The 24,764-nt window shown below is 46.2% G+C and overlaps 1 protein-coding gene across 1 annotated transcript in view; it reads left to right on the forward strand.

The window, feature by feature from the left end:
* Positions 1 to 24,764, forward strand: part of LOC143275478 (gamma-tubulin complex component 3 homolog) — a 66,996-nt gene that overhangs the window by 20,602 nt on the left and 21,630 nt on the right. The window contains exons 17-29 of the mRNA XM_076579627.1: positions 567 to 635; positions 3,597 to 3,723; positions 5,524 to 5,618; positions 6,648 to 6,719; positions 7,289 to 7,399; positions 8,465 to 8,567; positions 10,219 to 10,346; positions 11,681 to 11,745; positions 13,424 to 13,559; positions 17,075 to 17,143; positions 19,733 to 19,868; positions 22,837 to 22,925; positions 23,914 to 24,045. Coding sequence (XP_076435742.1) covers positions 567 to 635; positions 3,597 to 3,723; positions 5,524 to 5,618; positions 6,648 to 6,719; positions 7,289 to 7,399; positions 8,465 to 8,567; positions 10,219 to 10,346; positions 11,681 to 11,745; positions 13,424 to 13,559; positions 17,075 to 17,143; positions 19,733 to 19,868; positions 22,837 to 22,925; positions 23,914 to 24,045 — 1,332 coding nt within the window. The remainder of the gene's footprint in view (positions 1 to 566; positions 636 to 3,596; positions 3,724 to 5,523; positions 5,619 to 6,647; positions 6,720 to 7,288; positions 7,400 to 8,464; positions 8,568 to 10,218; positions 10,347 to 11,680; positions 11,746 to 13,423; positions 13,560 to 17,074; positions 17,144 to 19,732; positions 19,869 to 22,836; positions 22,926 to 23,913; positions 24,046 to 24,764) is intronic.

A 24,764-nucleotide genomic window follows, 5' to 3' on the forward strand; every position in this document is an offset into this window, starting at 1 on the left:
TATTTTTTCCTGCGTGCAGTTTTATTTGTTTTTCCTATCGAAGTGGATTTTTCTTGAGTTTTGCCAGGAACAACCCTTTTGTTGCTGTGGGTTCTTTTACGTGCACTAAGTGCATGCTGCACACGGGACCTCGGTTTATCGTCTCATCCGAATGACTACTGTCCAGACCACCACTCAAGGTCTAGTGGAGGGGGAGAAAATATCGGCGGCTGAGATTCTCTCACTTCCTAGGCGGTCATGTTACCTCTAGGCCATCACTCCACTGCGTGTGCTGCATGCATGCATGTGTGGGTGTGTGTGTTTCTCTGTGTGTACGTCTGTGTCTGTCTCTGTGTGTCTCTGACGCTTTCTCTTTTTCTCTCTCTGTCTCTTGGTCTCTGCCTGTTTATTGTCTTGTGTTGTCCTCTCTTGTTTGTCCTTTCTCTTTTTGACAACTGCTTTTCTCTTCCTGTCTTTGTCTTTCTTTGTCATGCACACACACGTGTGCGCATGCACACACACACACACACACACACACAGAATAATGACCAGTGCTTAAACTATATGAACTTCTTTTTTTTTCCCAGAGTTTTTGCGCAGCACTTCACCAGGAGCTGACAGAATATTATCGTTTGATAGCAGTCCTTGAGGCCCAGGTAAATTTAAATCTGCTTGTGTGTGTGTGTGTGTGATACTATCGTTTGATAGCAGTCCTTGAGGCTCGGGTGAATTTAAATCTGCTTGTGTGTGTGCGTGTGTGTGTGTGTGTGTGATACTATCGTTTGATCGCAGTCCTTGAGGCCCAGGTAAATTTAAATCTGCTTGTGTGTGTGTGTGTGATATTATTGTTTGATAGCAGTCCTTCAGGCCCAGGTAAATTTAAACCTGCTTTGTGTGTGTTTGTGTGTGCGTGTGTGTGTGAGTGTGTGTGTGTGTGATATTATCGTTTGATAGCAGTCCTTGAGGCCCAGGTAAATTCAGACCTGCTTTGTGTGTGTGTTCTTAGCATAGAGTTATTTTAGATGAAAAAAGTGTGTGTGTGTGTATGAGTGTGTATGTGTGACATTATGGTTTGATACACGTCTCTGAGGCCCGGGTATATTCACAAACACTTGTGTATGTGTGTGAGTGAGTGTGTATGTGTGTGAGAGAGAGAATGTTTACCAGTATATGTGTGTAAGTGAGTGTCAATATGTGAGAATATGTGATTGTGTGTATGTGTGCGCTTGTATGTGTGTCTCTCTGTGGTTTCGTTACATGGCATATCTACAACAGAGCAACCTGTTTCTCTCTATATAGGTATCCCTGACCAAAGACAGGCACTACTACACAGGTATCCCTGACCAAAGACAGGCACTACACAGGTATCCCTGACCAAAGACAGGCACAACACAGGTATCCCTGACCAAAGACAGGCACAACACAGGTATCCCTGACCAAAGACAGGCACTACTACACAGGTATCCCTGACCAAAGACAGGCACAACACAGGTATCCCTGACCAAAGACAGGCACAACACAGGTATCCCTGACCAAAGACAGGCACTACTACACAGGTATACATGACCAAAGACAGGCACTACACAGGTATCCATGACCAAAGACAGGCACAACACAGGTATCCCTGACCAAAGACAGGCACAACACAGGTATCCCTGACCAAAGACAGGCACTACTACACAGGTATACATGACCAAAAACAGGCACTACACAGGTATCCATGACCAAAGACAGGCACTACACAGGTATCCATGACCAAAGACAGGCACTACTACACAGGTATCCCTGACCAAAGACAGGCACAACACAGGTATCCCTGACCAAAGACAGGCACAACACAGGTATCCCTGACCAAAGACAGGCACAACACAGGTATCCCTGACCAAAGACAGGCACTACTACACAGGTATCCCTGACCAAAGAGGCACTACTACACAGGTATCCCTGACCAAAAACAGGCACTACATAGGTATCCCTGACCAAAGACAGGCACAACACAGGTATCCCTGACCAAAGACAGGCACTACACAGGTATCCATGACCAAAGACAGGCACTACTACACAGGTATCCCTGACCAAAGACAGGCACAACACAGGTATCCCTGACCAAAGACAGGCACTACTACACAGGTATACATGACCAAAGACAGGCACTACACAGGTATCCCTGACCAAAGACAGGCACAACACAGGTATCCATGACCAAAGACAGGCACTACACAGGTATACATGACCAAAGACAGGCACTACTACACAGGTATCCCTGACCAAAGACAGGCACTACACAGGTATCCCTGACCAAAGACAGGCACAACACAGGTATCCCTGACCAAAGACAGGCACAACACAGGTATCCCTGACCAAAGACAGGCACTACTACACAGGTATCCCTGACCAAAGAGGCACTACTACACAGGTATCCCTGACCAAAAACAGGCACTACATAGGTATCCCTGACCAAAGACAGGCACAACACAGGTATCCCTGACCAAAGACAGGCACTACACAGGTATCCCTGACCAAAGACAGGCACAACACAGGTATCCCTGACCAAAGACAGGCACAACACAGGTATCCCTGACCAAAGACAGGCACTACTACACAGGTATACATGACCAAAGACAGGCACTACACAGGTATCCCTGACCAAAGACAGGCACAACACAGGTATCCCTGACCAAAGACAGGCACTACTACACAGGTATACATGACCAAAGACAGGCACTACACAGGTATCCCTGACCAAAGACAGGCACAACACAGGTATCCCTGACCAAAGACAGGCACTACTACACAGGTATACATGACCAAAAACAGGCACTACACAGGTATCCATGACCAAAGACAGGCACTACACAGGTATCCATGACCAAAGACAGGCACTACTACACAGGTATCCCTGACCAAAGACAGGCACAACACAGGTATCCCTGACCAAAAACAGGCACTACATAGGTATCCCTGACCAAAGACAGGCACTACACAGGTATACATGACCAAAGACAGGCACTACATAGGTATCCATGACCAAAGACAGGCACTACACAGGTATACATGACCAAAGACAGGCACAACACAGGTATCCCTGACCAAAGACAGGCACTACACAGGTATCCCTGACCAAAGACAGGCACTACACAGGTATCCCTGACCAAAGACAGGCACTACACAGGTATCCCTGACCAAAGACAGGCACAACACAGGTATCCCTGACCAAAGACAGGCACTACACAGGTATACATGACCAAAGACAGGCACTACACAGGTATCCCTGACCAAAGACAGGCACTACACAGGTATCCCTGACCAAAGACAGGCACAACACAGGTATCCCTGACCAAAGACAGGCACTACTACACAGGTATCCATGACCAAAGACAGGCACTACTACACAGGTATCCCTGACCAAAGACAGGCACTACACAGGTATCCCTGACCAAAGACAGGCACAACACAGGTATCCCTGACCAAAGACAGGCACTACACAGGTATCCCTGACCAAAGACAGGCACTACACAGGTATCCCTGACCAAAGACAGATTCTACACAGGTATCCCTGACCAAAGACAGGCACCACACAGGTAGCCACATCACTAAGTTGGTCAATCACTGTCCAGCTTCAGCAGGAACAGGACCAGGGCATCAGTGAGGGGGACGGCCTGACGCTGAAACGGCTGGTGGTCTGGACCTTTGACCCCCTGCTGAGACTGAAAACACTGGCCGCTCTCGTCGATGCTTGCAAAGGTGAATGGCAGGGGAACAGGTACAGTGGGTGTGTGGGGAGGGGGAAGGAGGCAGGTGGGGGTATGTGTGAGAGAGAGAGAGAGTGTGTGTGTGTGTGAGAGAGAGAGAGGGAGAGAGAGAGAGAGAGAGAGAGCATATCTATGTGTATGTGTAATGTGAGAGTGTTGGTGTGTACATGAAAGAGTGTATGTAGACTTGAGCAAGAGATCGAATCAAACAGATGCAGAATACAGAATATTTGATTGTCTGCAGTAAGTGGAATTTATGTGATGAAAGAATGTTTTAACTTTGCACTAAAAAAAGAAAAGAAAGAAATGCTACCTTACAGAAATTAATTCATTTGTGTTGAAGAAGCATATAAATAAGGAACGAAAACCATGGACGTTCAGTATGAAGAAATAAAGACATAAAATAACTAAATGCTAAGTTGGCGTAAACCTCACATAGATTAGATCACAGACGTTCGCTTACAGTATTCACAAAGCCAGAAATACCATTCTGTAAACAAACATAGTCACAGAATTAACAGCTTGCTATTCAGCGGTATTTAGAATCGTTGACAGAGTACAGAACTTGTACATCCTTCGACCTGCTAGTGCCTGAACCCCCTTCATGTGTATATGCAAGCAGTAGATCAAATACGCACGTTAAAGATCCTGTAATCCATGTCAGCGTTCGGTGGGTTATGGAAACAAGAACATACCCAGCATGCACACCCCCGAAAACGAGTATGGCTGCCTACATGGCGGGGTAAAAACGGTCATACACGAAAAAGCCCACTCGTGTGCATACGAGTGAACGTGGGAGTTGCAGCCCACAAATGAAGAAGAAGAAGAAGTACATCCTTCTTCTTTCCGTTTCACAACTGACATCAACTTGCTGATGACTCTGTCATGGTTGATGCTTGCTGGGTACTTTCTTGTTTCCGCAACCCACCAAACACTGACATGAATTACATGACCTTTAACATGCATGTTTGATCTTCCACGTATTCAGACGTCAAGGGGATTGATCGACTGGTTGATTAACGCACTCCGGACGAATAGTTTTCTCCCTTGCTTTTTCCCTACAGACGACCCATTTGTTAGGGTTCGGAAAAAAAAATCACAAAAAAATACAAAACATAAAGTAACTGAATAAAACTCGCTGTACTTGGCCCACTGACCCCTCTCCTCATGTCGTGTGAACACCCACCCCCCTCCCTCTTCACTGTTCTCAGAAGCTGAGTCACTGTCAGTACCTTCTTGCTGGTAGCTTTCTTCACTGCAGATACTTTATTCAGTGTCTTCATCATCCTCGTCGATGTCGAAGCCTTCAGTTTGAAGCATTTCAATCACTTCAGCAGCGGTAAAAGTTGCTGTCATGATCTAGTTTGCTCCAAAAATTTCCACTTGTATCGCCTGCGACGCCATTTTCGATATTTATGCAGATTAGCTTGTCTTGTGGGGTCCTCAACTTGTTGGCTTACTGTGGAGTGTGTTGTCATGGAATCTCATGAAGAAACTTTCCATTCGACCCTTGACATGTTCACAATGCCTGGTGTAGCTGCGATTGTTATGCTACCCCATGAGGAAAACGTGGAAAAAATTCAAATTGTCGAAACTGCTATAGCGCTCCGTGTCAGGAACGCTATAGCGATCCATCGTCCGGAATGAGTTAATGAAGGTGGAGAGGTTGTCATGGCTACATATCAATTGATTGATGAATGAATCGGAGAGGTTGTCATTGCTGCTTATTGATTGATTGATTGATTGGTGAAGGTGGGGAGGTAACCATGGCGACACGCTGTGTGCTGTGCAGGAAAGAAAGGCGGCGCCCTGGCCTCCTCCATCTTCTCCTACACCCAGCATGGCGACCCCTACATCAAGGCCCTCATCAAGCACACCCTGACTCTGGTGGGTAGCCCTGCAGTCTGCAGTCCTTTGGTGATGACACTGTAATGATAATGATAATAATGATAATGATAATAATATAATAATGATAATAATGGACATTGATATAGCATGGAGACCCCTACATCAAGGCCCTCATCAAGCACACCCTGACTCTGGTGGGTATCCCTGCAGCCTGCAGTCCTTTGGTGATGACACTGTAATGATAATGATAATATAATAATGATAATAATGGACATTGATATAGCATGGAGACCCCTACATCAAGGCCCTCATCAAGCACACCCTGACTCTGGTGGGTAGCCCTGCAGCCTGCAGTCCTTTGGTGATGACACTGTAATGATAATGATAATGATAATAATATAATAATGATAATAATGGACGTTTATATAGCATGGAGACCCCTACATCAAGGCCCTCATCAAGCACACCCTGACTCTGGTGGGTAGCCCTGCAGCCTGCAGTCCTTTGGTGATGACACTGTAATGATAATGATAATAATATAATAATGATAATAATGGACATTGATATAGCATGGAGACCCCTACATCAAGGCCCTCATCAAGCACACCCTGACTCTGGTGGGTACCCCTGCAGTCCTTTGGTGATGACACTGTAATGATAATAATGATAATAGATGTTTATATAGATGTATCCCTGGAGCCCTGGGCCTTTGAAGAAGATATTATGTTAGTTATAATGGACATTTCTTTTGCACATTTCTTCAGAAATACTGCTCAAAGCGCTTTACATTTCTTTCCCCCACTCCCCACCTCCCCTATTAATACCCCCTCCACACACACACACACACACATGCACACGCGCGCGCGTGCACACGCACACACACGCACGCACGCACACACACACACACACACACACACACACACACACACACACATGCACGCGCGCACACACACACACACACAGATGCGCGTGCCAGAATACACTCGCACAACTGAACATCGGAATCAGTATGTACGTAATGATGGTCATTTGTGATGTTGACGATGCGTTCGTGATGTGGACGTACAGGTGTCGCAGCCCATCTACTCCACCTTGATGCGGTGGATCTATGACGGAGAGCTGGAGGACACGTACCATGAGGTCAGTTGCAGAGATCCATGTCGCTGTGTTCTGTTGGTAGAAAGTGGGTTGGTTGTGCAGTGCGGGCTGTGTTGTATTGTGCTTGTTCGTGCGTCGCGTTGGTTGATAAGAGGTATGCCTTCACATGTGCGTGTTCGCATGTGCACATATGCACGCAGCATGTATTCACACACACGTGTGTGGACATACACGCACACACGCACACACACACACACACCTTCAGGGTGTTCCTCTTATTCTCACGCGCACATACATACACACACATATATACATAGATATAGATACACACACACGTATAAAGATCTTGATGTGCGTGCGCACACACACACACACACACACACACACACCTGCAAACCCCCCTTTGGGGTGTCCCTGTTATTTTCATACACACATGCACACACATATGAAAAAACATATAGATATACATACACACACACACACACTCTCTCTCTCTCTCTCTCTCTCTCTCTCTCTCTCTCTCTCACCCTACCCCCTCCCACTTCCCACACCACACACACACAGCTTCTACAACCTGACCCATCACAGTGCCGCATTGACGTTTTTTTCAGTTCTTCGTTGCCTCCGACCCGACAGTGAAGAACGACCGCCTCTGGCATGACAAGTACAGTCTGCGCAAGTCCATGATTCCCAGCTTCCTGTCTATCGACCAGGCACGGAGGGTGAGTTCCCTTTGAACAGCATGCACCGCTCACTATTGTCCCCTCTTCATCGACCAGGCAGAGTTCCCTTCATACAGCATGCAGAGCTCACTGTAATCTCTCCGTCGACTAGGCAGGGAGGGTTAGTTCCCTTTAAACAGCATGCACAGCTCGCTATAATCTCTCCGTCAGCCAGGCAGGGAGGGTGAGTTCCCTTTGAACAGCATGCACAGCTCACTATAATCTCTCCATCAACCAGGCAAGGAGGGTTAGTTCCCTTTGAACGGCATGCACAGCTCACTATAATCTCTCCATCGACCAGGCAGGGAGGGTTAGTTCCCTTTGAACAGCATGCACAGCTCACTATAATCTCTCCGTCAGCCAGGCAGGGAGGGTTAGTTCCCTTTGAACAGCATGCACAGCTCACTATAATCTCTCCATCAACCAGGCAAGGAGGGTTAGTTCCCTTTGAACGGCATGCACAGCTCACTATAATCTCTCCGTCAGCCAGGCAGGGAGGGTTAGTTCCCTTTGAAAGCATGCACAGCTCACTATAATCTCTCCGTCAACCAGGCAAGGAGGGTTAGTTCCCTTTGAACGGCATGCACAGCTCACTATAATCTCTCCATCAACCAGGCAAGGAGGGTTAGTTCCCTTTGAACGGCATGCACAGCTCACTATAATCTCTCCATCGACCAGGTAAGGACGGTTCATTTCCTTCGATCATCAAGCACATGTGTCATAATACTTACTTTCTAAGTCACGTATTTCTTCCCTTTTTTTTTCTTAAAAAAATTTTTTTTTTATTAGCACTTTTGGCGGAATGTATGGTGATTCCACACATCTATAAGGAACAGGAGTCATGATGGCTGCCGGAAAAAGAGGGCGCTAGTCAGGGTGGCAAAGGGGAGGTTACCTACTTCCGGGAGGTTATCGGCCATAGCTGCTTTGGTTTTCTCCGCATAGGCGGAAAATAGTTTGCACAGGACAGGAATGTCAGACCCCTGCCGGAGTCTGCACTAGTGGGTCACGGCAAGTATGTTACTTAAACGTAATTTTAAGGAAGAAAATTTCCTGTGTGTGCAGATATCGCTGACAGGTAAATCCATCAACTTCCTGAGACAGGTGTGTCAGGACCGTACACCCATCATGGGTCGTGACGCCGCCATGAGCGTGGACAGTAAGCATGGTGAGTGGAGAGAGATGGAAGAGGGGGGGGGGAGGGTCAGAGGGGGTGGGGGGGGGGACTAGGGGATGGATGGGAAGGGGGAAGGGATTGTGTGTGGGTGTGCTTGGGAAAGGGTCGAGGGGGTTTGGGGGGGGGGGGGGGGGGGTCATGGGGTGAGACAGTAGGCAAGGGAAAAAGGGAGAAATGGTATGTGTGAAGGTGGGTGATGGATAGGATTTACAGTTGTATTTGTATTTCTTTTTATCACAACAGATTTCTCTGTGTGAAATTCGGGCCGCTCTCCCCAGGGAGAGTGCCTCGCCATACTACAGCGCCACCCATTTTTTTGTATTTTTTCCTGTGTGCAGTTTTATTTGTTTTTCCTATTGAAGTGGATTTTTCTGCAGAATTTTGCCAGGAACAACTCTTTTGTTGCCGTGGGTTCTTTTACGTGCGCTAAGTGCATGCTGCACACGGGACCTCGGTTTATCGTCTTATCTGAATGACTAGCGTCCAGACCACCACTCAAGGTCTAGTGGAGGGGGAGAAAATTTCGGGGGCTGTGCCGTGATTCGAACCAGCGCGCTCAGATTCTCTCGCTTCCTAGGCGGACGCGTTACCTCTAGGCCATCACTCCGTTGTGGTGTTGTTGGTGTTTTTGTTTGTTTTGTTTTTTTGTGTGTGAATGTGCCCCAGACTTGGAGACATTTGTTTACTAAATCCCATGATAATGAATGATGATGTGTGTGTGTGGGGGCGGGGGGGGGGGGGGGGATATAAAGATGCTGCTGTGAGGGTCCGCATGACAAGCCTGTACTCTTGTGATACATTCCGGACTTTCAACTAGGCTTCCAGAGATACATACAGACACTGGCTCCAGAGATACATACATACATACAGACAGACCCTTGAAACGTTGGTCAGAAAAAAAATCAATCTCAAAGACGCATCTGTAAAGCAAGTGGTTGACCCTCGACTGTGTGGTGGTCCCAGTCTTCTCCATCAGAGCCCACAGCACACTCAGCTCTGGGTAGGAGCCGGCCAGCGGGTCCCCAAAGAAAAAAAAAAACCCACCTCTGATTGGGCTCGAACCTGCATCCTCCTGGTCATCAGTCTGTGATGCAGATCACTTTTGCGTGTTGGTCAATGTTTTCAAAACAACGTCGTAGCAGTTGTGATTCAGATTTTTTTTTTTTTTTTTTTTTTTTTTTCCCCCCGCAATAAAGAAGTATCAGATAATTGCTGCCAAAAATCTACCATACAGAAGAAAGAATTGATTCCATCAGTCATCTACCTTTTCATCTGTTTGGTTGGGGCGGGGGGTGGGGTGGGTTGTTTGTTTTGTTGATTTTTTTTTTGGGGGGGGGGTTCCTTTTTCTCTTGCAAAGTGGGTTCTATTCTTTCAAAAGCAAAGAAATTACAGTGTAAACATTTTAATGAAGCCATGCATTAATCATGTGACATTGATCTATGCAACACTTATGTCAAATTATTGTCCTTTTTTTTTTCTTTTTCTTTTTTTAACCACGTTACACTTTCGTCAAAATATTTTCCTTTATTTTTTTTTAACCACATTAACACAAACTATGGGATGTATGTCTAACTGGTCTCCTGTTCATTCTTCTTTTCTTTCTTTTTTTCTTTTTTTTTTTTTTGCCTTGGTCGTCAACAGCTCAGAGCATGTTTGTGCAAGACGAGGAGGCCTCGTTCCAGACAATGATCGACGGCGTGTACACTGACACCAGTCGCCATCTGCTGGACGTCCTTCACTCCAAGTACAAGTTCATGGACCACCTGAAGGTGAGCAGTGCTGGGGGAGTTGGGAGGAGGAGCGGGAGGAAGGGGGGGGGAGGGGGGGATCCAGGGATTTGCTTTTCCTCTGTGGTGTTTGGGGGATCCAGGGATTTACTTTTCCTCTGTAGTGTTTGGGGGATCCAGGGATTTACTTTTCCTCTGTAGTGTTTGGGGGATCCACTGATTTACTTTTCCTCTGTAGTGTTTGGGGGATCCAGGGATTTACTTTTCCTCTGTGGTGTTTGGGGGATCCAGGGATTTACTTTTCCTCTGTAGTGTTTGGGGGATCCACTGATTTACTTTCCCTCTGTAGTGTTTGGGGGATCCAGGGATTTACTTTTCCTCTGTGGTGTTTGGGGGATCCAGTGATTTACTTTTCCTCTGTGGTGTTTGGGGGATCCAGTGATTTACTTTTCCTCTGTGGTGTTTGGGGGATGCAGGGATTTACTTTTCCTCTGTGGTGTTTGGGGGATCCAGTGATTTACTTTTCCTCTGTGGTGTTTGGGGGAACCAGGGATTTACTTTTCCTCTGTGGTGTTTGGGGGGGTCCAGGGATTTCATTTTTCCTTCGTAGTGTTTGGGGGATCCAGGGATTTCATTTTCCTCTGTAGTGTTCAGACATACAGGGAGAGATCCAGGGATTTCATTTTCCTCTGTAGTGTTCAGACATACAGGGAGAGATCCAGGGATTTCATTTTCCTCTGTAGTGTTCAGACATACAGGGAGAGATCCAGGGATTTCATTTTCCACTGTAGTGTTTGTACATGGTGTATTGGTGGCTGTGGGTGGCAAGTGGGTTGTGTGTGGGGTGTGTTTGGTGTGGTGTGGTGGTGCGTGTGGTGTGCATGGTGTGGTGTGTGTGTGGTGTGGTGTGGTGTGTGTGATGTGGTGTGGTGATGTTTGTGTGTGGTGTGGTGCATGTGGTGTGTGTGGTGCATGGTGTGGTGGGGTGTGTGGGGCGTAGGTGTGGTGTGGGAGGTGTGGTGTGGTGTGTGTGTGGGGGGGAGGTGTGGTGTGGTGTGTGTGGTGTATGTTGTGGGGGGTGTGTGGGGTGTGTGTGTGTGTTTGATGTGGTGTGGTGGTGTTTGTGTGTGGTGTGGTGTGTGGTGTGGTGTGGTGTGTGGGGTGTGTGTGTGTGTGATGTGGTGTGGTGGTGTTTGTGTGTGGTGTGGTGTGGTGTGTGTGGTGCATGGTGTGTTGTGGTGTGGTGTGTGTGGTGCATGGTGTGGTGTGGTGTGTGTATGTGGTGTGGTGTGGTGTGTGGGGTGCCTGGTGTGTGGGGTGTGTGTGTGTGGTGTGGTGTGTTGTGGTGTGGTGCATGGTGTGGTACATGTTGTCAGGCCATGAGGAGATACCTACTGCTGGGCCAGGGAGACTTCATTCGGCATCTGATGGACCTTCTGGAGTGAGTACTGCCCTCTTCTGCATCATGGCTTCTTCTGCTTCTTCTTCTTCTTCTGCTTTTTCTTCTTCTTCTGCTCTGCTTCTTCTTCTCCGTCTTCTTGTAATATACTAATTAAAAAAAAAAAAAAAAAATATATATATATATATAAAAGTAAGAAAAAGCTGACATTTATGTGATATGAAGAAAGCATTTGTTGTTAATGCCTGGAGAGTGTGTGTGTGTAGCGACATGAGTGTTTCCTATTTTAAAAGTAAATGGTCTTAGCGAGGATGCACTTTGAAAGTGTGTGTGATTACAGAGGAGTCGTTGAATGGTCCTAAGGAGGATATACTTTGAAAGTGTGTTTGCATGCAGACATGAGTTGTTACTTTTTAACTCTCCTGCCACCGTAGGCACCATAGGTAACAAAGCTTGAAGCTGAAGCCAGAACAACAACTGGTCATCGCCCCCTGACCGAGTTAGAAGAAGTGAACAAGTCCATTTGTTTTGTTTCAAAGTACATCCTTGTTAAGACTATTTACCGTAAAGTTTGGTCTATTAAGCACACTAGTATATAAGCCGCACCCACTAAATTTTGGAAAAGATTGAACTTTATACATTCATAAGCCGCACTGGCTTATAAGCCGCACTTATTTCCAGTACCGGAACACATACTGATACTACAGAAGCTGTCAATACTGTAGGTTATGAAATAAACACAAGCGGGAACAACACAAAGAAAAGGAAGTGAAAATACTGCAAGTGTCACAAAAAATAATAAATAAACACAACGAAAATAAGATCCATAATTTAGGGATAGTCACATTTATTCAACGTCATCCTGCTCACTGAATCCACTGAAATCTTCATCTTCAGTGTCCGAGTTGAAGAGAACCTGCACAGCTTCCTCCGCATTTTGTCACTGACTTCAGCCTTGCTTTCACTTCATGAACATGAAGGTGGAGGTCGCTGCTGGTTCATCGCTTGCACTGTCGTCTGCTTGGTTGATCGCCTTCAATTTGAAGTCTGCATCATAGGCATAACGTCGCGTTTTCGGCATGATGAGGGTGTACACTTCAGCAGAGTAGAACTGAATGCTGATCTGAAGGCTTTAATGTGTGCGGATTTGATTTATAAAACGTGAACAGTTAGCACACTATCCTGAAGCTCATCTAAAAATTCATGGACAGAAATCATGATTTTGATGAGTTGAAGGGCAGCTAAGAATAGATGAGAACGTGACACTCCCGGGATCGTTAAAATCCTCAGATAAGCCGCATCATTGTATAAGCCGCAGAGGTTGAAGCTGGAGTAAAAAGTCGCGGCTTATAGACCAAACTTTACAGTACTTTGAACTCTCTCCCCACCAAGTTTCTGTGCAAAAAACACTTCCCAGTGCCAAATAATTCAGGCTCCATGCTCACAGTCACATGATTCAGTTGATGTTTCAACAACACAATGGACTAGTTCACTTCTAACTCAGTCAGGGGGACGAAGGTTGGTTGTTTTTCTGACTGCAGCTTCAAGCTTTGTTGCCTATGGTGGCAGGAGAGTAAGAAGCATATAACTTTGAAAGTGAGTCTTGTGTACACAGACGTGAGTGCTTGCTTTTGTAAATGGTGTTAACAAGGACAATCTGTCACCCCCTCATCCCCTCCCACACCCCCCATTTTCCATCACCACCACCACCCTCTGACAGGGAGGACCTGGCCAAACCAGCAGGTAACCTGTACCTCCACAACCTGAACGGGATCCTAGAGACGGCCATTCGCGCCACCAACGCCCAGTACGACGATGCCGACATACTGAAACGTCTGGACGTGCGACTTCTGGAGGTAGGATCAGCCGTGCCGTTCTGATTTGTCCTGTTCCCAGTTTGCCTGTTGCTGATTCACCTGTTGCTGATTCACCGATTCCTGGTTCGCTGGTCACTGAACTGGTGATCCCGGTTCACCTGTTTCCAGTTTGTTTGTGGACTGTTGGTTTGATGTTTCATAGAGAAAGGAAAGACAGGATCGACTCAGAGGTAGAGAAAAACGAACGAATCAAGGGGGCCGAGTCAAATCGAGTACACAGAATGTAAGAATACAATAAACACAAGCCGCATGCAGCAAAATAAGGCCAAGTGAATACGCTTAATAGCCAAAAAAAGCATAAGATGAGACAGAGCGTAAACCTGACAAGATGGCGTGGAGAGCCTTGGCCAAAGGAATGATTCAGCGCTTATAGCTTTTAGAGGTGTTTGATTGGCTAAGAGCGGACCGGGCAAGACGGCTCGTCTTTTCACTGTTAGGCGCGCGAAATTTGGCCAAGCAGAGCAAACCAATAGGCCTAGTTTGCATCAGTTTGACATGGTAAGTATATGTATCACCAAACATGGAGTATAATACAAACTCCTCCTTTTCATCCAAAAGGCTGTGGGGGAGACATCTCTCCCTGTTGATACAGTGTTTAGCTTCTCAAAACAATCAACCTTTGTTGTGTGTCTGTGTGGCACACGTCTTTATTCTGTTGGCGACCTGAGAATTGGTATCTGTCCACAAACGTACCATAATACTCATCCATGTGCAGAGTATTTGTGTGTGTGTGGGAGGGGGCCGAGGGGTGGTGGTGGGGGGGGGGGGGGTGCAGTCATGTGTGTGTGTTAAGAGAGAAAGAGGCTGCATATGTGTACCGGGAATGGTTGGTAGGTGAAACAGGACAGAGTTCATCATCGAGTGTGGCAGCCCAATCAGCGATCAGGTGAATCGGGAATAGGCAAACTGGGCCCGTTCCGTAATCTGCAGAAGTGATGATCACAGGGTGGGTGGGGGAGGGGGACTAGAAGGCAGAAATAAAAACAAGAATTATCCCTTTTTAGTGTCACCTACTATAGACACCCTGTCAGACTGGTGCAAAACAGGCCTGTCTGTTTGCTCTGCTGGCGGAATTTCGAATTTCGCAGCTAACGCAGTACTAAGATGTTTTCATCATCCGCTCAGCCAATTAGCGCAGTTCCCTGCCTTCAGCACTGAACAGGCATGCTTTGCATTAAAGTGTCCTCTCCTTAGCCATCCCAAAGATAGAACAGAAAAAAGCAGGCCTTTGGGCACACACACACACACAGGCACATATTCACACAAATTGTACATACGCATACACACACACACACACACACACACATGCAGAGATAGATGCACACACACACACTCACACACACACACGCACACTCTCACACACAAACACACACACACACACACACACACATATTAACACATGCCTAAAAGACCAGGACCACCAAAGAAACAAAAGAAACAAAACAAAAGTGTTGCAGGTTTCACCTGGTGACACAGGCTGGGGTGTGTTCAGTCTGTAGTGTATGTGGAATTGTCTGAATGCATTGATGCCTCCTTTAAAAAGTGTAACTGTTGCAGGTTTCACTCTATGACACAGGCTGGGGCGTGTTCAGTCTGTAGTGTGTGTGGGTTTGTCTGAACGCAGTTACGCCTCCCTGAGAAAGTGAAACTATTGCAGGTTTCACCCGGTGACACAGGCTGGGGCGTGTTCAGTCTGTAGTGTGTGTTGGGTTTGTCTGAACGCAGTGATGCCTCCTTTAAAAAGTGAAACTGTTGCAGGTTTTACCTCGTGACACAGGCTGGGGCGTGTTCAGTCTGTAGTGTGTGTGGGTGGGTTTGTCTGAACGCAGTGACGCCTCCTTTTAAAAGTGAAACTGTTGCAGGTTTCACCCTGTGACACAGGCTGGGGCGTGTTCAGTCTGTAGTGTGTGCGGGTGGGTTTGTCTGAACGCAGTGACTCCTCCTTTTAAAAGTGAAACTGTTGCAGGTTTCACCCTGTGACACAGGCTGGGGCGTGTTCAGTCTGTAGTGTGTGTGTGGGTTTGTCTGAACGCAGTGACGCCTCCTTTAAAAAGTGAAACTAGCAGGTTTCACCCGGTGACACAGTCTGGTGCGTGTTCAGTCTGTACGGTAGTGTGTGTGGGTTTGTCTGAACGCAGTGACGCCTCCTTTAAAAAGTGAAACTTGCAGGTTTCACCCTGTGACGCAGGCTGGGGCGTGTTCAGTCTGTAGTGTGTGCAGGGTTTGTCTGAACGCAGTGATGCCTCCTTTAAAAAGTGAAACTTGCCGGTTTCACCTGATGACACAGTCTGGTGCGTGTTCAGTCTGTACAGTAGTGTGTGTGGGTTTGTCTGAACGCAGTGACGCCTCCTTTAAAAAGTGAAACTTGCCGGTTTCACCCTGTGACACAGGCTGGGGCGTGTTCAGTCTGTAGTGTGTAAAGGGTTTGTCTGAACGCAGTTACGCCGCCCTGAGAAAGTGAAACTGTTGCAGGTTTCACCCGGTGACACAGGCTGGGGCGTGTTCAGTCAGTAGTGTGTGTGGGTTTGTCTGAACGCAATGACGCCTCCCTGAGAAAGTGAAACTGTTGCAGGTTTTACCCGGTGACACAGGCTGGGGCGTGTTCAGTCTGTACAGTAGTGTGTGTGGGTTTGTCTGAACACAGTGATGCCTCCTTTAAAAAGTGTAACTGTTGCAGCTTTCACCCTGTGACACAGGCTGGGGCGTGTTCAGTCTGTAGTGTGTGCAGGGTTTGTCTGAACGCAGTGACGCCTCCTTGAGAAAGTGAAACTGTTGCAGGTTTCACCCGGTGACGCAGGCTGGGGAGTGTTCAGTCTGTAGTGTGTGCAGGGTTTGTCTGAACATAGTGACGCCTCCTTTAAAAAGTGAAACTTGCAGGTTTCACCCGGTGACACAGGCTGGGGCGTGTTCAGTCTGTAGTGTGTGCGGGGTTTGTCTGAACACAGTGATGCCTCCCAGAGAAAGTGAAACTTGCCGGTTTCACCTGATGACAGTCTGGTGCGTGTTCAGTCTGTACAGTAGTGTATGTGGTTTTGTCTGAACACAGTTTCGCCTTCCTGAGAAAGTGAAACTGTTGCAGGTTTTACCCGGTGACACAGGCTGGGGCGTGTTCAGTCTGTAGTGTGTGTGTGTGGGTTTGTCTGAACGCAGTGACGCCTCCTTTAAAAAGTGAAACTGGCAGGTTTCACCCGGTGACACAGTCTGGTGCGTGTTCAGTCTGTACAGTAGTGTGTGTGGGTTTGTCTGAACGCAGTGACGCGTCCTTTAAAAAGTGAAAATTGCAGGTTTCACCTGGTGACACAGGCTGGGGCGTGTTCAGTCTGTAGTGTAGTGTGGGTGGGTTTGTCTGAACGCAGTGACGCCTCCTTTAAAAAGTGAAACTGTTGCAGGTTTCACCCGGTGACACAGGCTGGGGCGTGTTCAGTCTGTAGTGTAGTGTGGGTGGGTTTGTCTGAACGCAGTGATGCCTCCTTTAAAAAGTGAAACTGTTGCAGGTTTCACCCGGTGACACAGGCTGGGACGTGTTCAGTCTGGACTATCACGTGGACGGACCGATCAGAACGGTGAGTGCACATCTCTCACATTGAATTTATTGAATTGATTTTTTTCATCCGTTTGTTGGCTTGCAACTGCCTGATCATTGCGTTGGGTTTATGTGAAGATCAGGCATCTCTAGCTCCTTTCTTTTTCTTTTTTTTTTTTTTTTTTTTTTTTTTAATTGCGAATTTGATGTTGCATGATATGGATCTGTCTGCATGCTCTGACAGCTTGAAACTGAGACTGGCTAATTGACTTGCAGAGAACGTTTTGTGTACAAAGTATTGTATTTATTTTCATTTTTAAATTATGAAACTGAAACTGACTTGCAGAGAACGTTTTGCGTACAAAGTATCATATTTATTTTTGTTTTGGAATCCTGAAACTGAAACTGACTTGCAGAGAATGTTTTGCATACAAATTATCGTTTTTATTTTTATTTTCAAATTATTAACTGAAACTGACTTGCAGAGAACATTTTGCGTACAAAGTATCATATTTATTTTTGTTTTTGAATCATGAAACTGAAACTGACTTGCAGAGAATGTTTTGTGTACAAAGTATCCTATTTATTTTTATTTTTAAATCATGAAACTGAAACTGACTTGCAGAGAACGTTTTGCGTACAAAGTATCATATTTATTTTTGTTTTTGAATCATGAAACTGAAACTGACTTGCAGAGAACGTTTTGCGTACAAAGTATCATATTTATTTTTGTTTTTGAATCATGAAACTGAAACTGACTTGCAGAGAGCATTTTGCGTACAAAGTATTGTCTTTATTTTTATTTTCAAATTATTTAACTGAAACTGACTTGCAGAGAACATTTTGCGTACAGAGTATTGTTTTTATTTTTATTTTTAAATTATGAAACTGAAACTGACTTGCAGAGAACGTTTTGCGTACAAAGTATTGTGTTTATTTTTATTTTCAAATTATGAAACTGAAACTGACTTGCAGAGAACATTTTGCGTACAAAGTATATATTTTTATTTTGAAATTATGAAACTGAAACTGACTTGCAGAGAACATTTTGCGTACAGAGTATTGTTTTTATTTTTATTTTTAAATTATGAAACTGAAACTGACTTGCAGAGAAAGTTTTGCGTACAAAGTACTGTATTTATTTTTTATTTTCAAATTATTTAAATGAAACTGACTTGCAGAGAATGTTTTGCCTACAAAGTATTGTATTTATTTTAATTCTTGAATTATGAAACTGAAACTGACTTGCGGCAGACGTTTTGCACATTGTATTTATTTTTTATCCTTGAATTACATTGTTAGTTTGATCGTAGAGCCTGTTGAATGTTTAATTTTTTGACATGTTTGTTTCTTTATGTTTTCATTTGCGTTTAGTTTGGGGGGTGGGGGTTGGGGGTCTTTTTCTTTTCTCAACAGATGGTAGAGAGGGGATGGTATGTAAGATTGTGTTCTGTTCCAGCTGAATATTCCAACATTAGTTAGTTTCTTTAAGATTGCACAAACATACACACATATTATGATCTATTGTAGTATTGTTATTTTCCTTGGTATTGTTTGTGTCTGTGTGTGCTATATTATCTCTGCTTCATCAGCGTGACTATAGTGTATCCTCTTTCTCAGTATCATTATTGTTACCATCGGCATTATTGTATCCACTTTCTCAGTATCATTATTGTTGTCATTGGCATTATTGTATACACTTTCTCAGTATCATTATTGTTACCATCGGTATTATTGTATCCTCTTTCTCAGTATCATTATTGTTACCATCGGTATTATTGTATCCTCTTTCTCAGTATCATTATTGTTACCATCGGTATTATTGTATCCTCTTTCTCAGTATCATTATTGTTACCCTCGGTATTATTTTATCCTCTTTCTCAGTATCATTATTGTTACCATTGGTATTATTGTATCCTCTTTCTCAGTATCATTATTGTTACCCTCGGTATTATTTTATCCTCTTTCTCAGTATCATTATTGTTACCATTGGTATTATTGTATCCTCTTTCTCAGTATCATTATTGTTACCCTCGGTATTATTTTATCCTCTTTCTCAGTATCATTATTGTTACCATCGGTATTATTGTATCCCTCTTTCTCAGTATCATTATTGTTACCATCGGTATTATTGTATCCTCTTTCTCAGTATCATTATTGTTACCATCAGTATTATTGTATCCTCTTTCTCATTATCATTATTGTTACCCTCGGTATTATTTTATCCTCTTTCTCAGTATCATTGTTACCATCAGTATTATTGTATCCTCTTTCTCAGTATCATTATTGTTACCATTGGTATTATTGTATCCTCTTTCTCAGTATCATTATTGTTACCATTGGTATTATTGTATCCTCTTTCTCAGTATCATTATTGTTACCATCAGCATTATTGTATCCTCTTTCTCAGTATCATTATTGTTACCATCAGCATTATTGTATCCTCTTTCTCAGTATCATTATTGTTACCATCAGCATTATTGTATCCTCTTTCTCATTGTTGTCATTTGTAATCTTGTATCCTCTTTCTCAGTATCATTATTGTTACTATCGGTATTATTGTATCCTCTTTCTCAGTGTCATTATTGTTGCCATCGGCGTTATTGTTGATATTACTTTGGGTTGGCAGGTGTTCACCCCAGAGTGCATGATCATGTACCTGCGCGTGTTTAACTTCCTGTGGCGGGCCAAGAGGATGGAGTACATCCTGGCAGTCATCTGGAAGAACCAGGTGTCCAACGCACGGACCCTGATCCCCATCCCTGGTATGCCACTTGTGTGCTGGTGTAGTTTTTGTTGTTGTTTTGTTGTATTTTTGTCAGGAGGTGGTGGTGGGTTTAACGCTCAGCTTATATCCGAGATTGATGGAGTCTCCGGTCAGTCCGACGGATGAGTAGACAGGCAGGCTTATCTGTTGGTGTGTGTCCTCACATGGGAGAAGAGGCCGATTCTGGGTGCGCAGCACTTCCCACAGGTGTTGCAAGGGAAAAAGCCTGGTTGCCTGACCAGCACAGGTGACTTTTTTTTTTAGTGAGGAGGAGTTGTGCAGTCCCTTCCCCACTCTCTCGCCTACCGACGCTCGCAGTCCCACAGGTGCAGATACTGCCACGTGTAGGACGGCCTCGGCAGGTGCAGGTTTTTTCTACGGAGCTCCATCTCCTAGGGGGACTTCCAGCCAAGGATGAGAGCTCCCCCTGCCTTTTTGTCATCCTCTTCCGCCTTCACAGCTGTTGGGAAAGGTTTCCTCCTCCGCCTGGTCCGTTGTTGGGAGACTTCACATGCAGCAGGTAGTACTGGGTTACATGGTACCAGTAGCAAGGGCTATGCCACTGACCTGACACCAATCAGAGATTAATAATAACAATAATAACGATAATGATATTTATATAGCGCTGAATCTTGTGCAGAGACAAATCAAAGCGCTTTCGCACCAGTCATTCACACACATGCATAACTTTAAAAACAGGAGAAACTGAAGACAAGGACGAGGCAGAGAAGGGAGACTACATGGGAAGAGGTGGGTTTTAAGGCCAAACAAGAAAGAAATGAGTGCGGAGATCTAACAAAGTGAAAGAGGAAGTTCATTCCAGCTGCAAGGTCCAGAGACAGGGAAAGAACGGCAGCCAACAGTGGAGTGTTTGAATCTGGATATGTGTAAACAGAGTGGATCTGAAGCCGATCGTAGAGAGCAAGATGGAGTATAGAGGTGATTGATATAAGCATACAGTTTGACCAATAGCAAAGTGAGAGCTCTGTGATCAGGGGTTTCTCCACATAGCAATTGGATTTAATTTACAGCTCAATCTTTTGTGAAGGGCAATGACTCAAACTAGGGAGGCAAGATTGCACTGGCTTTTAGTGCTGCAGCCTTTGGGGCTTGTTGGCCTTTGGGGGCCACCCCAACATTGACTCTCCTAAAGACGGGCACAATAGCCGAGTGGTTAAAGCGTTGGACTTTCAATCTGAGGGTCCCGGGTTCGAATCACGGTGACGGCGCCTGGTGGGTAAAGGGTGGGGATTTTTACGATCTCCCAGGTCAACGTATGTGCAGTCCTGCTAGTGCCTGAACCCCCTTCGTGTGTAAATGCATGCAAAAGATCAAATACACACGTTAAAGATCCTGTAATCCATGTCAGCGTTCGGTGGGTTATGGAAACAAGAACATACCCAGCATGCACACCCCCGAAAGCGGAGTATGGCTGCCTACATGGCGGGGTAAAAACGGTCATGCACGTAAAAGCCCACTCGTGTACATGCGAGTGAACATCGGGGTTGCAGCCCACGAGCGCAGAAGAAGAAGAAGAAGACTGTCCTAAAAGTCCTCTTGGACAACAGAGTGGGAATATAACTTTGGCAAGACACTCTCCTTTATAATCTCTCCATGTGGAGTGATGGCCTAGATAGAGGTAACGCGTCCGCCTGGGAAGCGAGAGAATCTGAGCACGCTGGTTCGAATCACGGCTCAGCCGCCAGTATTTTCTCCCCCTCCACTGGACCTTGAGTGGTGGTCTGGACGCTAGTCATTTGGATGAGACGATAAACCGAGGTCCCATGTGCAGCATATACTTAGCGCACCTAAAAGAACCCACGGCAAGAAAAGGGTTATTCCTGGCAAAATTCTGAAGAAAAATCCACTTTGATGGGAAAAGCAAATAAAACTGCACGCAGGAAAAAAAAAAGGGTGGCACTATAGTGTAGCTACGTGCTCTCCCTGGGGAGAGCAGCCTGAATTTCACACAGAGAAATCTGTTGTGACAAAAAGATAGATACAATACAATGCAATAATCAAATTCTAGCCCTGATAGTGGGGACAACACAGTTGCTTCCTCTGCTGTCCTAATGGTCATTGTGGAACATGACTGACTGTCGTACAAAAAGAGTGCGGGTGATATGTTTGAGCGATGGCCCGTTGTACAGTTTTCTTTTTGACTTGCCTGAATTTGTCATTTATTTTAACCTGTAAACAGAATTGAGTCTGTGTACATATCATGTGTCACAGTTGTTTGTGCGTCCATCTGTGTGTACCGTGCATGGTCAGCCTTCAACGATCGACGGCGATTCCTCAGCTCCTGCAGATGGCTTTTAATTAAAACAACTTGGTAGGGTGGTTGTTTGGAATGACACTTTTCAGGCTATCCCCATTGTGGTAGGTGTGTTGTACTGGTTGGTGATGTTGTGTTGATGATGGTTGTGTTGTGCTGGTTGGTTGATGAGGGATGTGTTATGCTGGTTGATGATCAGAGCTGACAACTGTTAACGATTTCACCGTAGTTTGTTAACGCTTGATCGCAGTTTGTTCCTACGTTACTGCCAGCGTCAGAATTGTTCCAACCAGTTCATTTTCGACTTCATAGCATGGTCACATGCTTTCCTGTCGTAACATTACCCAGATGCTCTGGACCAGGTCAGGGCAGTCACTACTAACCTTGGTCTCACATGATGATGCTCAGCTAATGGCATGCGTTTTTACATTGAAGCAGCATCGGGTGGACCGATCAGCTTAATCGCAGCAGTTCCACTGTGTCACCGGTCAGCCCATGTGTTTGTATGCCTTGTAGATAAAATGTACATTTCCTGATGCAGCTCACAGTCCAAGTGTTCCTACCAGATAAACAAAATGTTCCTTCCAGATTTCCTGATTGTTCCTGCAAATAACTGTGGTTGGCGCATCTCTTGTTGACGATGGTTGTGTTGTGGTTGGTGATGATGGTGGTGATGTTGTGCTGGTTTCAGAGCTGGCCAGCATTCTCCACCAGTGCCAGATGCTGGGCTGTGAGATGCAGCACTTCATACAGCAAGTCCAGTACTACATCAACTTTGAGGTCGGTTAACCCATTGGAGTGAGGGGGATAGCATTGGTGTGAGGGGGGGGTATAGTCGGTGTGAGGGGGGTGTAGTTAGTGTGAGGGGAGTATAGTTGGTGTGAGGGGGGATAGTCGGTGTGAGGGGGGTATAGGTTGGAGTGAGGTGGATAGCATTGGTATGAGGGGGGGATAGCATTGGTGTGAGGGGGGGATAGTTGATGTGAGGGGGGTATAGTGTTGGAGTGAGGGGGGTATAGTTGGTGTGAGGGGGGTATAGTGTTGGAGTGAAGGGGATGGCGTTGGTATGAGGGGGGGACAGTCGGTGTGAGGGGGGTATAGTGTTGGAGTGTGGGGGATAGTGTTGGTGTGAGGGGGGGGGTATAGTCGGTGTGAGGGGGGATAGTCGGTGTGAGGGGGGTATAGTTGGTGTGAGGGGGGGATAGTCGGTGTGAGGAGGGTATAGTGTTGGAGTGAGGGGATAGCATTGGTGTGAGGGGGGGATAGTCGGTGTGAGGGGGATATAGTCGGTGTGAGGGGGGTATAGTCGGTGTGAGGGGGGATAGTCGGTGTGAGGGGGGTATAGTGTTGGAGTGAGGGGGTAGCATTGGTGTGAGGGGGGGATAGTCGGTGTGAGGGGGGTATAGTCGGTGTGAGGGGGGTATAGTTGGTGTGAGGGGGGGATAGTCGGTGTGAGGGGGGTATAGTCGGTGTGAGTGGGGGATAGTGTTGGAGTGAGGGGGTAGCATTGGTATGAGGGGGGGATAGTCAGTGTGAGGGGGGTATAGTTAGTGTGAGGGGGGTATAGTGTTGGAGTGAGGGGGTAGCATTGGTATGAGGGGGGGATAGTCAGTGTGAGGGGGGTATAGTGTTGGAGTGAGGGGGATAGCGTTGGTGTGAGGGGGGTATAGCGGTGGTCGCTCGGTGCGAGGGGTGGTATAGTTGGCATGAGCGCTATAGCCTTGGTGTTTGTTACCAGTGCATCGCTGACTTGAGCGTATGTCTGCAGGTGTTGGAGTGCTCGTGGGACGAACTGCTGCACAAGGTGCAGGAGGCGGCAGACCTTGACCACATCATCGCTGCCCACCAGGTGTTCCTGGACACGGTGCTGTGCCGCTGTCTGCTGGACGAAAAGTCACGGGTCAGTCGTCACTGCCACCGGCTTTCTTTTCATTGTTGTTGTTTTTTGGGTTTTTTTGTTTTGTTTTTTATTTGCTGCCCCCAACATCTGCACCGTTTCAGTGGCATTACTCCCACACCGCTCATTTAGATTCCCCCATACACGGCCACACCCGGGTTCGTCCATCACAGTTCCAGCGTCGGCAGTCCACAGGGAACCATCGATGTTAGGTCACCATTTCATTGTTGTTTGTGTTTCAGGACGGGGACTGTTGTTGTTGTCTCGTTCGTCATTTATCAGATGGATCCCCCCCCCCCCCCCCGTCTCCTCGACGAAGGCGGCAGTACGTCGCAGGTCCTCCTGTAGAGCTTCCGGGCCGCTGGGATTGGGTCGGGCCAGGTTTTTCTCTCGGGAGCGCTTGGTGGAGCGGGCAGGACTGCAGCAGATGTTCTGTTGTCTGGCTGCCTGTTCTGCAGGACAGGGACTGTTTTGAGGGAGGGAGACCGAGGGGGAGGCAGAAAATCAATGGACTGACATCATCTTCATTTTCGTCTTCGTTCGTGGGCTGCAACTCCCGCATTCACTTGTATGTACATGAGTGGGCTTTTACGTGCATGACCGTTTTTACCCTGCCACATAGGCAGCCATACTCCGTTTTCAGGGGTGTGCATGCTGGGTATGTTCTTGTTTCCATAACCCACCAAATGCTGTCATGGATTACGGGATCTTTAAAGTGCGTA

The sequence above is a fragment of the Babylonia areolata genome, chromosome 30 (assembly GCF_041734735.1).
Source record: "Babylonia areolata isolate BAREFJ2019XMU chromosome 30, ASM4173473v1, whole genome shotgun sequence".
NCBI lineage: Eukaryota > Metazoa > Mollusca > Gastropoda > Neogastropoda > Buccinidae > Babylonia > Babylonia areolata.